The sequence below is a fragment of the Lutra lutra genome, chromosome 9 (assembly GCF_902655055.1).
Source record: "Lutra lutra chromosome 9, mLutLut1.2, whole genome shotgun sequence".
NCBI lineage: Eukaryota > Metazoa > Chordata > Mammalia > Carnivora > Mustelidae > Lutra > Lutra lutra.
The window spans coordinates 25,280,643-25,296,305 of NC_062286.1; the positions used below are offsets into that span (position 1 = coordinate 25,280,643).

At 49.9% G+C, this 15,663-nt stretch overlaps 1 protein-coding gene across 2 annotated transcripts in view; it reads right to left on the bottom strand.

Moving 5' to 3' along the window:
* The window catches only part of XDH (xanthine dehydrogenase), a 61,191-nt gene that overhangs the window by 26,374 nt on the left and 19,154 nt on the right, over positions 1–15,663 (bottom strand). For both annotated transcript variants that reach the window (XM_047744173.1, XM_047744172.1), the window contains exons 9-17: positions 14,654–14,795; positions 11,986–12,078; positions 11,269–11,420; positions 10,204–10,297; positions 8,700–8,809; positions 6,415–6,599; positions 4,940–5,114; positions 3,130–3,213; positions 1,484–1,653 (exon numbers count right to left, since the gene is read on the bottom strand). In XM_047744173.1, coding sequence (XP_047600129.1) covers positions 1,484–1,653; positions 3,130–3,213; positions 4,940–5,114; positions 6,415–6,599; positions 8,700–8,809; positions 10,204–10,297; positions 11,269–11,420; positions 11,986–12,078; positions 14,654–14,795 — 1,205 coding nt within the window. The remainder of the gene's footprint in view (positions 1–1,483; positions 1,654–3,129; positions 3,214–4,939; positions 5,115–6,414; positions 6,600–8,699; positions 8,810–10,203; positions 10,298–11,268; positions 11,421–11,985; positions 12,079–14,653; positions 14,796–15,663) is intronic.

Sequence of the window (15,663 nt, forward strand, 5' to 3'; positions counted from 1 at the left end):
GCCTCCATCAGAAAGGATGAATACCCAACTTTTGTATCAACATGGACGGGTCTGGAAGAGATTATGCTGAGTGAAATAAGTCAAGCAGAGAGAGTCGATTATCATATGCTTTCGCTTATGTGTGGAGCCTAAGGAATAACATGGAGGACATGGGGAGATGGAGAGGAGAAGTGAGTTGGGGGAAATTGGAGGGGGAGACAAACCGTGAGAAGCTGTGGACTCTGAGAAACAAACTGAGGGTTTGGAGGGGAGGGGGGTGGGGCGTTGGATGAGCCTGGTGGTGGGTATTAAGGAGGGCACTGTGTGTGGTGCATAAACATTCTGGAACACTGAAAAGAAATAAAAACAAAAAAAGACAAGGACAAAGGCAAACAAATTTACTCTAGAGCAAACAACCGTACCATCCTAAACAATTTTTTTTTTTTTTTTTTTTTTTTTTTTTTGCCAGAGAGCTGGAGGGGTTTATGTATCTATTAGCTTTTATCTGTGTCTGTGTTACCTTTTCCCTGAGCCTGTCTCCAGGTGACTGGGAGCAGCAGAGGAAAACCCAATGAGGAGGAGACTGGGTCGCTAGTTCCTGCAGTGGCAGCACCCAAGGAGGCTTTCCCTGCTCAGCAGGCTCTGCGTCTAATGCCCATCCACAAATCACAGTCAGCCTCTGGCCTGAACATCCAGAGGTCGCACACCCCAGTGGCCGAAGCTGCCTGGTTTCAAACTCTAGTTTTGCGGCCGACTCTGGCTTTGCCAGCTCTGGGATCTGAGACAAGTAACTGACCGTGTCTGTGCCTGTCTCCTCATCTGGAACATGCGGATAACAGGACCTGCCGGGAGGGTTGCTGAGAGGAGTCAATGCGCCAATCTATGCAAAACGCTTTAAACCAAGCTGCACTGATATTAAGTGCCGTATGAGCATTGGGAATTATTATTATGATTATAGAGGTGGCCATTCTTGTCATCCAGGCTCTCCAAGTTCAACAAACAGGTATGAGTAACTATTCTCTGCTAGGTCCTTTGCAGACTCTATCTATCACTGAGCCTCAGGAAAACATCCTGTGATGAATGGGGAAACTGAGAGCTTAAGCATGCCTGCCAAGTTCACTATAGCAAAGCAGTGGGGTGGGGACACAATCTCTAAGGCCATGCGCTTCCGCTAATACGGACTCAGGTGCTCCTGGAATTCTGCAATGAAATTTAGCCCAACAACAAAGTGCAGGTCTAACCTGTTGCTGTTAAAAGCTCCTCGATGCTTTTCAAACCACATGTAATCTCCCAGGTCAGTGTCCAAAGCTTCCCTCCTTGGGCCCCTACCTACACGTCCAATGTCATCCCCTCACTCTCCCTGGCACCACTGAGCCCCTGACACCTCCAGCTCCTCCCCCAGCTGGTTTTAAGAGGAATCCCCACGTTCCTCTCCAGACGGGAAGGCTCTGGGGGAGCCTCCCAGGAGCCCCCCCCCACCATGGGATATATTTCTTATACTCACGTGATCTTGGCATGGGCCTTGGTGCTGGTGACCAGGCGGAGGGACAACTCATTCTCATAGCGGGGGATGTCATCACAGTATACAGCCTCCCCAGAAGCCTGTATGGCCGCGGACAGGTGGGGCAGGGGCCGGCCCACCATGTCCTCCTCAGACTGACCCTCTGGCACCTCCTGGAACAACACGGTCACCAGTCAAGCTGAGCTGCGGAGGACACTGTTTCCCTACAGGCCGAGGGAAGTGCGGAGAGCTTCAGGTCAAAGCAGATCTGAGGAGTGAGGATGGAGGAGGCAGGAGGGACACGGGAACAGAAAGGCAGATAAGAAGTCACTGAGAAGGGAGCTCATAGTATCACTCTAGGCAGGAACAAAAAATAAAGAGGAAACTCTATGTCCATTCATTGTGGGATGGGGGAGTAAAACAATTCTGCTATACACATGCAATGGAAAAGTATGCAACTGTTAAGACAGACTTTTGAAGAATTTTAATGAGAAGGAAAGAATGCTCATGTGAAGTGTTGAAATAGGACATAAAACATTGTGTGTGTGTGTATGATCATTTGAATTCTGTAGGAAAAATATATACATGTTATAAATGTAGTATATACATAACTATATATGCATGAGAGAAAATGGAGAGAAGTAAACAAAAATACAATGATTTTCTCATGGAGCTAGGATCTTGGATGACTTTTGTTTTCTTCTTTATATCTTTCTGTTCTTTCCAAAATGTTCTAAAATATATTTATAATAAAATTCTGGGTTTTGTGTTTTTCAAAGTAATAATAAAAATAATGGCTGATATTTTATTCAGTGTTTAATATATGCCAGGAGCTATCTAAGTTATGTTCTTGCACTAAACCATTTAATCCTCAGAGCCATCCTATGAAACAGATGCCAACATTATGCACACGTGTAGGTAGGCATAGTTAACTTGCCCAAAACATACAGAGAGGAAATGACCTGTCCCAGGTTACAGTTATGACATGGCAGAGTCTGGATTTAAATCTTGGCAGTCAGACCCCAGAGTTCACGCTTTGGACCACCATACTCTAGTGCAGGGGTCCACAAATCGTGGCCTGTGGGTCAGATCTGGCTCAGTGGCTGCATTTATAAATAAAGTTTTATCGGTACACACACACACACACACACACACACACACACACACACACACACACACATATTCATTTATGTAATGTCTCTGGCTGCAAAAAAGTTGGGAGACTGTATGGCCAACAAAATCCAAATGTTTATAGGAAAAGCTGATCTTTTACCTACTGCTTCTCAAAAAGTTGCTGTTGATAGAAAGTTGTTGTTTCGTTTTGTTTACATGGTCAGGAGAAATCCTGGCTTTGCACATCAGCCCCATGGAAGAACCAGAAAAGACAAAGTGGGAAAAAAAATTGTTTGTTTTTCCAGAGAGGTGAAGATAAGAGTAATGCCAAGAGAGAAATTTAAGTAGGGAAGGGGGGAAAATAGCTTCACTGACATTAACACGATTCCCATTTTCTTCACTTTATATTTATGCAAAGCTTATGAGAAGTTTTGAGCACCTATATCCAATCCGAGTCAGACATTCACCAATGGTTAGCGTCATCCGAAATGCCCTGCAAGGGCCCGTGATATTAGCCATACATCATGTGTACTCACTTGGAAGAGCTGGACGTTGGCTGGAGGGTCTTTCTGAAAGAGTAAGGTGGCACTGGCATCGGTGGGGTCCAGCTTCGCACAGTTCTGTGGAGGCAAGATAACCATGGTGATCATGACAATTTCTATCATTGATCCCACCCTTGGTTGTCCCCAGGGGTAAAAGTAACAGCTGTTCTAGGGGCGCCTGGGTGGCTCAATGGGTTAAAGCCTCTGCTTTCAGCTCAGGTCATGATCCCAGGGTCCTGGGATGGAGCCCCGTGTCAGGCTTTCTGCTCAGCGGGAAGCCTGCTTCCCCCTTCTCTCTGCCTGCCTCTCTGCCTACTTGTAATCTCTGTCTGTCAAATAAATAAATAAACTCTTTTTTAAAAAAAAGTTTCAGCTGTTCCCATCATCTCCTCATTTAGCATTCCTTCTAGATCTGGCTGGATCGATGTCAACATCAGCGTGAGGGCTCGAGAGCTCAGTACTTAATAACAGCCTCAACTCCTCTCCCACCCCTGCAGCCTGCACAGTGGATGGTTTGTTCTTCCTGCGACACACCAAATGGCTTCCCTCCCTCCTGCATTTATGCACTCTGCTCTTTCTTCTCCAGCCCTGCTGGAAAAGGCTTCTTCCTCCTCATCTCTGTGGGAAATATTTAATGATATGGGAAATGTGCACGATATCATCTCAACAGAATCAAGGAGGGGGGTGTAAAACTCTATATGCAGCCTGCCTGAACCTGTTCAGAAAAACGATATGTTCCAAATCAAAAGCTAGGAAGATGGAGGGTCTATAGAGAGGTGGATGGAAGGAGAGATAGAGAGAGAGAGAGGAAAGAGAATGACAGACAGATGGGCAGATAAATGTAGGGAAAAAAAATCAGAGAAATAAGCAAAAATAGTAGCACTGGTTTTCTATAGGATCTGAGAGAAGAGTGATTTTAATTTTAAAAAAAGTTAATTTTTAAAACTTTTAAAATTTAATTTCTTTAATTCAAAAAATGTTTAATTTTTTCTTTTCAATTTTAATTTTTAACACATTTCTGTTTTTAAAGTTTTCCACATTAGGTTTATTGCTTTTATTAATCAGAAGAAAAGAAGTATTCTGAATGTTTTTCAGAGGAGGATTTCAGTCAGCTGTCCCCACATCTGTAGAGCCTTCTCTCCTTCATGCTCCCCACACCATCTTCTCAGTTGTCACTCTAGGCTGGCCTTTATTAACCAGGTTCTCTCCCACATGAGGCTATCCCTTGGTGCCTAGTGCAATGCTATACAAAAAAGGTACAAAATAAACACTTGGTGAACCCATGTGGGGAGGTGGGCTCCTGCTCAGCCACACCCTGTCCAGAGCACACACCCTTGCAGTGACGCCTGGCCCTGGCTGTGGCAGCCTCACCTCACAATCCCATTCCACAGTCTACCTTCTCCACTCACGCCACATTCCCATTCTAACTACAAAACCACAGTTGTGACAGCTAGCCCCTGGAAGGATCATCTGGTCTACCCGCCCCCTTTTGCAGCTTTCCCATGGGAAAGTTCGAGAGACCTATTCAGGTTCTCAGGTGAGGTAATGACCCAGCCAGAACCAGAACCCATGTCACTGATGCCCAGCCCAGTGCTCTGCCTCTCAGCCACCCTGTGGACTCCCATCTCCATGTGGCTCCCTAGGCTATGCGTCCTTGGTCCTTTCTCCTCTGCCCTTGGACATTAGAAGGGAGAAGCAAATTTACCACCTGGTCCACAGGACTCCCTCACTCAGACTGGCTTCTTAAATCCTCAAACAAGAGTCCTGCAGGGAGTCTCTTTCTTGTCCCCACCCCCACACTCACATTTTCCAAGTTTCCTTTGCCCAGTTTCTGAAGCACAGTCAGGTAGAACTTGAAGAAGAAGCTGAGGGTGAGGGTCCGCCGGAACTCCACCATGCCACCTGGGGCATCAGGGGACAGGTGCAGCTCCTCCGCCAGGCCCGCACACACGTCCTGCAGCAGCTCCTCGTTCCAGAAACTGCCAGAGAGCAGATGGTGGGAAAGTGCTCCTGTCCAGCCCTCAGAATCATTCGTGCGGGGTGGTAGGTGCAGGGTGACGGTCATAGAAACCTTGGTTCCAAACTTGGCTCAGATATGTATTGTTTTGTAACTTTAGGCAAGTTACTTGCCTGAGCCTCAGTGTCCTCATCTTTAAAAAGAGATACAATAAGAAAAAGGACACAAAAATCATAAAATCTATTGAGTCCTTATCATATGCACTAGGCAGTATCCTAAGTGCCTTATATGAAACATCACTTTTCATTTCGATTTAAAAGTGTAGCAGAGAAAATGTCTATACTCATTTTACCAGTGAGAAAACTGAGGCAATAGGAAGGTTAAGTAACTTGACTTCTACAACCCAGCTGGTAAGTGTCGGAGCCAGGAACTGGAACCAAGGAGCCAAACGCCATCGGTGAGCTTTATTTATCCACATCATATGGACTACAGAGGACCGTCCCAGTGAGGTGCTTGGGTCAGCTGCTCCCCTACCCTAGCTGCAGTCATAGCAGTAGCCAATCTAGTTCTGCAGCAGTAGTAACGGCCATAGAAGCCATAGCAATAGGAGTGGAACTAATACTAGCAGAGGCAGACACAGTCGTAGGAGTAGTGGAAGCAACAGTAATAGTACTAGCAAAAGCAGAAGTAATAGTAGAACGAGCAGCAGTAGCAACAGTAGTAGCAGTACCAGCAGCAACACAGCAACAGCAGCAGCAATCCTACAATTAGTTGTAACAGTAGTAATAGTCACGGTAGCAACCACAGTGGTAGCAATAGCATTAATGGTAGCAGCCGTGGTCATACAATCAGTAGTAATACCAGGAGTAGCAGCAGTACTAGTAACACTGGCAATACAAAAGACCGCAGTACTGGTACCAGCAGTACTAGTAGTGGTTAGCCATAGTGGGAATGCTAATCAGAATAGTGATGGTAGTAGGAAGAGCAGGAGTCATAGCAGGAATGCTAGTAAGAGTAGGAGCAGTAACTGGAGGAGGAGCACTCGCTGTAGTAATTGTAGTAACAGTAGCACTACTGTTACTGGAGTAATAGCACTAGTAACTGTCGCTGTGGCTGTAGTCAGATGGTAACAGTGGTCATAACAGTAGCAATGGCAGAACAGCAATGTTAAGACCAGCGCAGCGACAGTGATGCCATAAGGAACCATGCCACTAGGAGCCATGGTAACCATGGCAACAACAGGCGCAGCACCGTGGTTGCAGCAACAGTGGGACTATTGGCCGTGGGAGCAGCGGTGGTTTTCTTTGGCTGGTAGCTCTTACTTTGCCGTCTGCTTCCGCGTGGTCTTGAGGGCTGAGATGGTCCTGTCGGCCATTCCGCCATAGCACAGGGCCAGCTCCTTCACCTGCGCGGTTCCCGGCTGGAACAGGACCCTCATGCCGCAGGTCACCTTGGCTATGTCATCTTCTCTCCGAGACGCCTGCTTGAATGCTGAGAAATACTCACCCTAAAAGAGAACAGAAGGGCTCTTGCTGCCCACTTTGTTTGGTGGGGCCCACAGAGGGCGAAGCTGAAGAACGGGGACACGGGGCCTGCGGAAAGGACAACGCCATGGCAAGCCCGCAACGGGCTGGTGCGAGGATTCAGATATCCAGGCAGAACTGACTCTCACATTCCCGGGAGAGGTTCCAGTAAGATTCCCAGAAGCTGGGGATGTTTGGCATTTCTCCCTGGCAGTCAGGAAGATTCAAAGTCAAGGACAAAGGAGAACGGGGTGCTCTCAGCCAACAGCTGGGAAGAGGAAAGATGTTTTCAGAGAGGGTCCTCAGAGACCTCCAGCATCCACACCTTCCCATCCTGGTGCCCAGCATCCAAGCCCACCCAGGCTCTAAGGGGTGGCCTGACTGCCTCTCAAGCTGGTCCAGTGAGATGCCAGAGGGTGTCTGAAGCAGCCCTTTAGCAGGCCACCTGCGCACCTGTTCTCTCTAACTTGTGCCTCCCACTGTCTATTGTCTACAGTTATAAACCTTGCTTCTCGAAAGAATGATTCACACTAGAAAACAGGAGCCACCTTGGTGCTTTGAACATCTGTTTCCCTCTAGGCTCAAGCCAGGCTCTCTCTTTCCAGATAGGAGGGGAGAATGAGTAACTTTCCAGGTAAGAACCATCTGATATCCAGCTCTTTGGGGGCCAAGTTCTGCTCAAGGTCTGAACTCACCACAAATTCCAATTAGCATGAGAGGTAGATGTTTAAGGGAAGGCTTATTAGAGAAAACACAATGAGGCCCATTGTGGAGGTCCAAAGTGGCCACAGGCTTCTGTTCCAAGAAACCACAGGGACTCCTGCTGATCATAAAGCTAATCCAGATTCCTGATGTCGAACATGGCCCTGGGGCAGTGAGTCCAGAGCCTGAGCTTGGCTATGGAACAGAGTTTCTAGCTGGTCACTTCCAGGACCGTACCAGTCCGTGGGGACATTTCCGCTGGAGTACCACGAAATGCCGGTGGCAGATTGGCAGCTGTTCTCTCTTGAGAAATCCTTCCTAATTCTGGGTATGAAGATCTCCTTTCTTTTATGAAATGTTTTTGTTGTCAGTGTTCCTCTATGGCAAAATAAAAACTGGACAATGCTATGCCTGTTTCCTCCTTTTTCCCTAACTCATAATTAAGCAAAAGAAAAATGTCCTGGTCTGTGAAATACAAAATTTCTGGGAATTACTACTCAAAATGGTCTGTAGGGACAAGCTAGGAAGTCATGAAGAAACCACCTCAGAGATGAAATGGCTCTAATTTCATTAGCATTCTCATTAAAGGGGCCAAAGTTAGCAAGAGCAAACATGCTTTGGAACACTCGCTCGAGCACTAGCTGGGGTGAGACCCATGATGCTCTCCATGACGGCTGGGTTCCCGCTTTCGCACAGATCACTTTTCTGTGAGGCCCATTACGGAATGTGTGGCTGCCGAGGGAGGAGAGAGCCACACCGGGTGAAGATGCACGGCCCCCACGAACAACACAGCAAGGCAGCCAGAAATGCCCAGACCTGCCTGAATAGGGCAGGGAAACTTCCCATGAAGCAGAAATCCACCAAGCCAAACCAGAGCAAAGTCAGTGAACACCTCATCAGCGAGTGAGGCCCTGACTCACAGGGAGCGTCTCCGCTCAGCATGCAAACCTGTCTCCTCTGACCGCCACAGCTGGATGTGGTTTTGCGAAACCGTGTGGCTAGCTATTGGCTGCAGATCCCTACTGGCTCCCAGACATCTGCCTGGAACCTTATGAATTCTTGATTTCAATCTTCATAGTAACCTGCACACTGGGTAACACTGTGTCCATTTTACAGAGGAAGAAATTGAGGCTCAGAAAGCGGACTCGATTTGCTCAAGATCCCCTGGCCTAGCTGTTGGTTTCACAGACCAGGGCATGCCCTCTGCCCCCTACCTTGAAACACCTCATTGTGCAGAGAGAAATAGGGTTGGTCAGAGGCAATGTTCAGAGACCATGTCAAAGCTGAGCGATGCTAAGGTTGGTCCCCAAGGCCAACTCTGGTCTCCTTGTCTGGAGTCTAGCTGGGGTAAGGGTAATTCGGGATGCTCCTGAGCAGCTCACCTGCCTGCTGTAGGGGATCTCGATGGAAAGCAGGATCTCCTCCGGAGCGAGCAGGGTCTTCCTGTAGCCAGGGAAGAAGGTGTGGTCCATCCGAACCGTTCTCTTGGTGCCTGAATGGAGGCCAAAGGCAAAGCAGAGAAAGCAGCATGAGAAAGCAGAGAACGATCCACCAGTGACTCCCCATCCTGGTCTCTGGCGCCCATGGTAGGGGGGATGGGGGTCACTGCCACAGCTGGGTCAAGGTCTTCCATCTGAAATCCTAAATCAAGGATGTGCTGGTGTGTGTCTAATAAGGGATGGTGTATAGTCAGGGGGCAGGCCCAGACTTGGGAGGATTTGCTAATTTCTACAGCATCCACACTCCTGCTGCTAATTTCAAGCTACCAGAGTGACATCAGTGAACGTGAAGTTGGAAAGAGGGTAGCAAAGAGTTGACCCAGGCCTGCCATCCTCCAAAAGTCCTGCTTACAAGGTTGGCCGGGGGCTGTCCTCTGCAAACTTGGATTTCAGCAGACTTCCCACCATTCCCTGGTGAGAATGACTCAGCCTGTCTAAACTGTTCGTACAAATAGTATGGTTTATGCCAAACGGCTGCTTTCCTTGTGGGTGTCTGGGCTTTGGTTCGTGCCAGGCAGAGCTCCATGACCACCCCCAACAGAAGCCCTGGCGCTCGGTCTCCACAGGGCTGCCCTGGCGGAGAGTACTGCACAGGCATTATCTGGGTGCAACTTGTTGCTGAGGGAATGAAGGGCGTCCCGTGTGATTCTCCCAGGAGAAGGCTCTGGAAGTCTGTGCCTGGTTTCCTCCAGATGGTACCCCATGGCCTTCTGTACTTTGCTGACTTTGCTTTGTATCCTCCCACTTGTAAGTCATAGCCATGAGTACGACAATATGCTGAGTCCTGTGAGTCCTCCTCGACCTCCTGTGAGTCCTCCCTGAGCTCCTGTGAGTCACCAAAGCTGGTGGTGGTCTTGGGGACCCTCAGACAAGGGGTATATGGCAGCATACCACTATATCGCATTTCCAACCCACAGATAGAACAGATGGGAAGAACCATAAGAGCATGGGCAATAGTGAAATAGATTCAAATAATTAGGAAGTGATGAATTTTGAGTATTTACTACCTTTCTTTTAATGTAATTTATTCTCTTGTAAGTTTATATAATTCAATTTTTAACAGTGGCCATGTTTAACAAACACTCACAGACTCCCTAAAACCACAGCTGTGGGCTGTGGCAAGCCCGTGCTTCCCAGCTCCAGGACGCCATTAGATAAGTAAGGATCTGCGTGACAGATCCTGTTGTGAATTCTTTATAAAGAAATGGTCCAGCTCTCCTGGACCCCAGCTGGGTCCATCTCCATTGCAGTTTCCAGGGATCCAAACCCTAGGACAGCAGGATCACTGAACTTTGGGCTGGCTCTGTCTCTCCAGAAAGTGACCTATCTTGTGAGACTTCTCCCCACCTGGCCCTCTGTTCCAACTTTGACATGACGTTGCTCTCACCTGTGGACACGATGGTCAGCTTGGCTCCACTGGCCATGAGCACAGGGTTGAGGTCAGAGATGGGGCTGGCGGTGATGATGTTCCCTCCAATGGACTAGAACAAGCAGAGAGTGTGTGAGAGCCCAGCCCGCCCAGGAAACCTTGCTCTCACAGCTGCCTCCCAACCACAGCACACTGGGTGACACCTGCTGAAGGCACAAGACCAGCCTCACCTGGGCTTCTAGAACAACGTGCAAAACTTGGGATCCTAACAGTTGGGATTGGGTCTCAACTCTAAAATTTAGCAGACAGTCATGTGGGTCAGTGCCTTTAAATTTGTTCGATTTCACCCAAATTTTTCTGAAAGAACTGAGGTTGTCTATTACACGGTGAAAGCAAATATCTCTGAGTTTCTGCCTCCTCATTCACAATCAGAGGCAGCAGGGGATTGGGGTAGGGGGAGGGACTGGGAGTGGGCTGGTAGCTTCAGGTTGTGTTCTGACTGAAAACATCAACAACAAAATGGAATGGAAGGGGTGGCTTTCCGCCCAGCACCATCAGCCGTCGTGAGAACCAACGGCCCCGGGTGTGTGAACACGGTTAACAAACAGGGAACTTGGGACTGGTCTGAAGTCTGGCTGTGAACAGTCAATGGCTGGGCCTCTACCTTCTTCTCAGGGGGGTCTACCTCTCGTTCTCCCCCAATTCTGAGAGGCAGTCCCCATCCCGCTTTGGCTTCTCCCTAACTTATCTCTAATCCATTTGCTGATAGCCTCGCCAAGTCCAGGAAGAGACACGCCAGCCTCAGGCGTCAAGACTGAGTCACCAGCACATGCTTCCCAGAGCAACCCACAGGCCGCCTTCCTCAGCAGAACCTTCGGGCACCCTCCCAGCCCCACTGAGTCAGAATCTCTGGGAGTGGGGCCTAGGAATCTGCATTTTAACAAGCACCCCAGCCAGTTCTAAGCACTGACAGTTGAGGCCTGCTAGTTCTTCAGCAGAAGCCACACTGGACCCCTCCGCCCTCTGCCTTGTGACAAAAGGCCTCGTGCCCTGAGCCTTGACGGCCCCTGAATAGGGACTCACCGCCACGGACTTGACCTGTATCCCAGCAAACCAGCGGAGCTGCTCCAGGACACCGCTGAACACCTCTGTTTTGTATTCAGGAAGTTTGTCAACTGCTTCACGCAGTGTCTTTTCCACAGAGCTCAGGGGGCACGAGGCTCCAAAGGAGATACCTGGAAACACAAGCTCAGAATAACAGCGAATCCCCTCACAGCTCAGAAAACACCTTCACACACACAGCCCCTAGGGCACTTTACTGGTCCCTGAGGAGGGCTGGGCCAGATCACACATCCTTATATGGATGAGGAATTAAGGCCCAGAGAGGTCAAGTGACTTGGCCAATGCCACACAGCTAATAAAAGAGCTAGGACTCATCACAGGTCCCTTGGTCTTATAACTGCTCTCTCAACCAGTGGTTCTCAACGCAATAAAGTCAGGTCTCTGAGGGTGAAGTCCTGGCTTTTTTTTTTTTTTTTTAAAGCCCCCAAGACCTCCCCGCACTGACTCCCTGCCCCATGAGTGATTCTAACATGTAGGCAGGATTGAGAATGAATATTGAAAAATCACACAGGTCCCCCTCGCCCCCTGCACCCTACCATGGATGCTCGACGAATGAAGGCAATGAGGGGGCCCCCTCTCCCCATGCGGGGAGGCTTTCCTGGCACCCAGCATCCCATGGGACCCATCCCCAGCAGCCCAGCCCCTCCCTTCAGGGACTCCAGGCACACCTCTCCTTACCCTCGGGTCCGTGCTCCACTGAATTCAGCTCAGGGATCCAGGCTGGGCAGACGATCATAGGAAACAGTTTGTTCTTGAACTTCATCTCAATGCCTTGAGAGAAACAAGATACCTGAAGTTAGAGGCTCCTGCCAGAGCAGGCCTTGGCACTTTCCTGCCACTCACACAGGATCTATGACATGTTCGCAACAGCATCACTCTCCCTCGGTGGGGTTGGGGACGGTTCTCAGGATTAGCAGACACAGGGGACAAGATGGGGGCTCCATGTGGTTTCCACACTATCAGCCTGAACACCGTGTCTTTCTCCCCTCCCAAGGAAAAGCTCTATCAGAATTCAAATGAGATGAACTCTTTTTTTGTTAGACCTTTGATTTTTTTTTTATTACTCAAAAAAGCTTCATTTTTTCTCACTTAGCCTGCTGACTCTGTGCTTGTGCCTTCAACACCTTCTCAACGATTTCTACTCTTCAACAAGGAAGGCACACTTGATCCTGTCACAAACACAGCACACGCGGAGCCACCACAGATCCCGCGGAGGTGACCTTTGGTTTTAAATGAGATGAACCTGGGTGCCTGGGTGGCTCAGTGGGTTAAGCTTCTGCCTTCGGCTCAGGTCATGATCTCAGGGTCCTGAGATTGAGCCCCGCAACAGGCTCTCTGCTCAGCGGGGAGCCTGCTTCCCCCTTTCTCTCTGCCTGCCTCTCTGCCTACTTGTGATCTCAGTCTGTCAAATAAATAAATAAAATCTTAAAAAATAAATAAATAAATGAGATGAACCTGAATTATGTGTGTGTGTCTGTGTCTATGTGTATGTGCGTGGGTGTGTGTGCACATGTGTGTGTGTGGCAGGGGAGGAGGAGATAATATTGAGAAGCACAGCATACGAACACACGTCAGGAGCCCACTGAAACACCTCACATATCTTAACTCACTATATCCTCACAATCGCCTTGTAAGATATTGTGATTTTCTGTTTGTAGATGAAGCGGCTGAGGCACAGGAAAGTTAGGCTTTTGCCCAAATTATGCAGCTAAGAATAGGCATGTTTCGGTCCGTGGGGAATTCTTACAAGTTGGTGTATCATAGTAACAATAGCATGAACATCTAGCACTCAGACAAAAAGGAAAACGGTCTCAGAGAGAAAACATCAAGTCTGCCTCCCCGTCCCCAGCATCCGCCTGCACCCTTCCAGGTGCGTGGCTCTGTGGGGCCACACATCTGTGTCCAGTTTCTGGTCTCGGCGAGTCAAGGGAAAGGGCTCCGTGAACAGATTCATCCCTGGTCCTCGGGCCCCGTCCGCTTGGCACCTCTCCCAGCCCGTCCCACAGAGCTCCAGATGGGAAGGTTCAAAAAGAAGAGTCTATGCATCCTCCCACCCCCTCGTGTGCTGTGGAAAGTCTCCAAAGTGTGGTCCAGGCTTTGAATGCAGGCTCCAGGGACAAAGAACGCAGGTGGAGGGCAGAGGTGGCCCGTCTTCTCAAGGCTCGCTCTCTGCTCAGCTTGCCCCAAATCCCTCTCGAGTGTATATATAAGGGAAAAGGGGTGAGCCAGATGAAGTCAGCTTCAGAAGTTATTTCTAACTTGAAGCTTATAAAGTGTGTGTGGATTCGTTCTCTTCCATTAGAGTCTAATTGTGTCCAGGATGTTATGTTATGAACAGGATGTTATGTTACGTTATGTTATGGACATGTCATGTGTCAAAGGAGCTCGAAGATTTTTCCAAACAGTCATTCTCTATTTTAACTCATGCCACCCTGGACCCCAGGGCCATGGCCACACAGGCTATCAGGGTCACATTACAGGACGCACAGCTCCTAAGCCACCCGGACACCCTGGTGTGTCACGTTTCTGCAGCTGGAATCTTGGTCACACACCTGTGCTCATGAGGGCGGGGCCTACTCTGTCCCCTGCCAGCTTGAAACCAATCAGACCCTCCTCTCTGTGTCTACAGATCCAGCAGGAATCCAGGGCCCAGGGGTTCCTTCCAGAACCAGAGCCAAGAGCCCCCCACAGGACTGCCTGGGGCTGCTTAAAACCATGTCAAGCCGCGCCCCCCCCCCCCCCCACCAAACACCAGAGGTCCTCTAAGGAAGACCTCAGCTACACCACGATCCTTTCTTCAGAGCCTTGCTGGGCTTGGGACCCAGCAAAGAGGAAATGGGCCAGGCCAGCTCCAGAAATTCCTGGATTTCTGTCCCTTCGAGCACCGGGGAGTAGAGCAACACAACCTGAGTCTCCTGGGCTTATTTGCATATGGTGAGCCTCATGTCCCAGGTGCTGGCACCAACAGGGCCAGTGGCCACATCACCCCCAGAAAAGGGGAGGGGCAAGAGAATGACACCGCTGGAACCCCTAACATCTCTCAGGCACTAGCCTAGACACGTTGACCCCCTTCACTCCCTCCTCTCTGAGACGGGGAGGTACTCTGGGGAAGGAACAGTGACAAGTGATCTTGGTACCTGAGCTCCTCCCATAGCACCTGGCACAGAGCCAGCGTGCCATGTGCCTATGGAGAGTCAGCAAGGGTCTCCTCAGGACCCCTTGAGGAGATACTAACCGCCCCCATAGGTGAAATGGGAAATGAGGGCAGCGCAGGGGAAGCCAGTATTCTGAGGACACACGGCCAGCGAGGGGCCACCCCCAGGCACACTGTCCGCCCCGCTCTCACCGATCTCCGTGTTCCCCACCACCAGCTTGGCCTCAGGGTACTGGGCTTTGAGGTCCAGCAGCTCCGTCAGGGTGGAGGCCTGGATCCAGGTCACACGCTCGCCTTCAAAACGCAGCTGCTTCTGAGGAACATCCTTCAGCCTCTGGAAAATGTGACTCCTTACCGCGCTGTCTCCTGCCCACTGTGGCTCCCTGATACGCTGAAGTCTGCGATGGGATCACCTCTCCCACCAGTTTGTTGAATACGGAATTCGGGGTGAAGAGACAGGTCGGGGAGACTGGAGGGGAACGTCCTCGTGTTGAGGCAGGGTGTGTGTTGCAGCTCTTAGACACATTATCTCGCTTAGTCCTTAGGGGACCAGGAGGTGATGGGACCTTCACCTGCCACAAGGGGACCTGAACTGTCCTGACCAAAAGCCCAGGTTTCAAGCAGTGCCCCACCCCCCACCAACGCCACTGTGTCCCAGAGGGGCAGTGGACAAGCTGCGGGGAGGGGCAGAGGTGGCCAAGGAAGGGTGTCAGGAGAGAATGCAACAGAAGCTGGTTCTAGCGTGTGAGGAGTGACGTGGCGCTGGGAGAGAAAACCCCCCAGATCAGACTGACAGTGCTCTCAAGGTTGCACCATCCAGGGAAAGATATGCTGGTGGCCTGCTGCCATGCCGTTCCTTTGGGCCTGCTGGACTCACTAGGCTGTCCTCGTGCTCAGCACCCCACAGAATCTGCACTTGAGGCCCTGAAGTGAGGCTTGATTCTTCCCCTGCCATAAATGTTGCAGCAAAGAAGCAGGATCCCAGAGAGAGGGTGGATGTGAGAGGGTCCTCAAACAGAGCAGCAAGCCCGGGAGTGTGCCCTTGGAGCACAGCTTGGTTTCTTTGTTAAATAAAGGGACTGCTCACAGAGAGGAGAATGGGTTGCTTGGGGGCTTCTACGTTAGATGTAGCCAGGAGGTCAGCAGATGCTTCTGGAACACTCCACATGGAGTAAAGTGCCAGGGAGATCCACTCTCAGGGC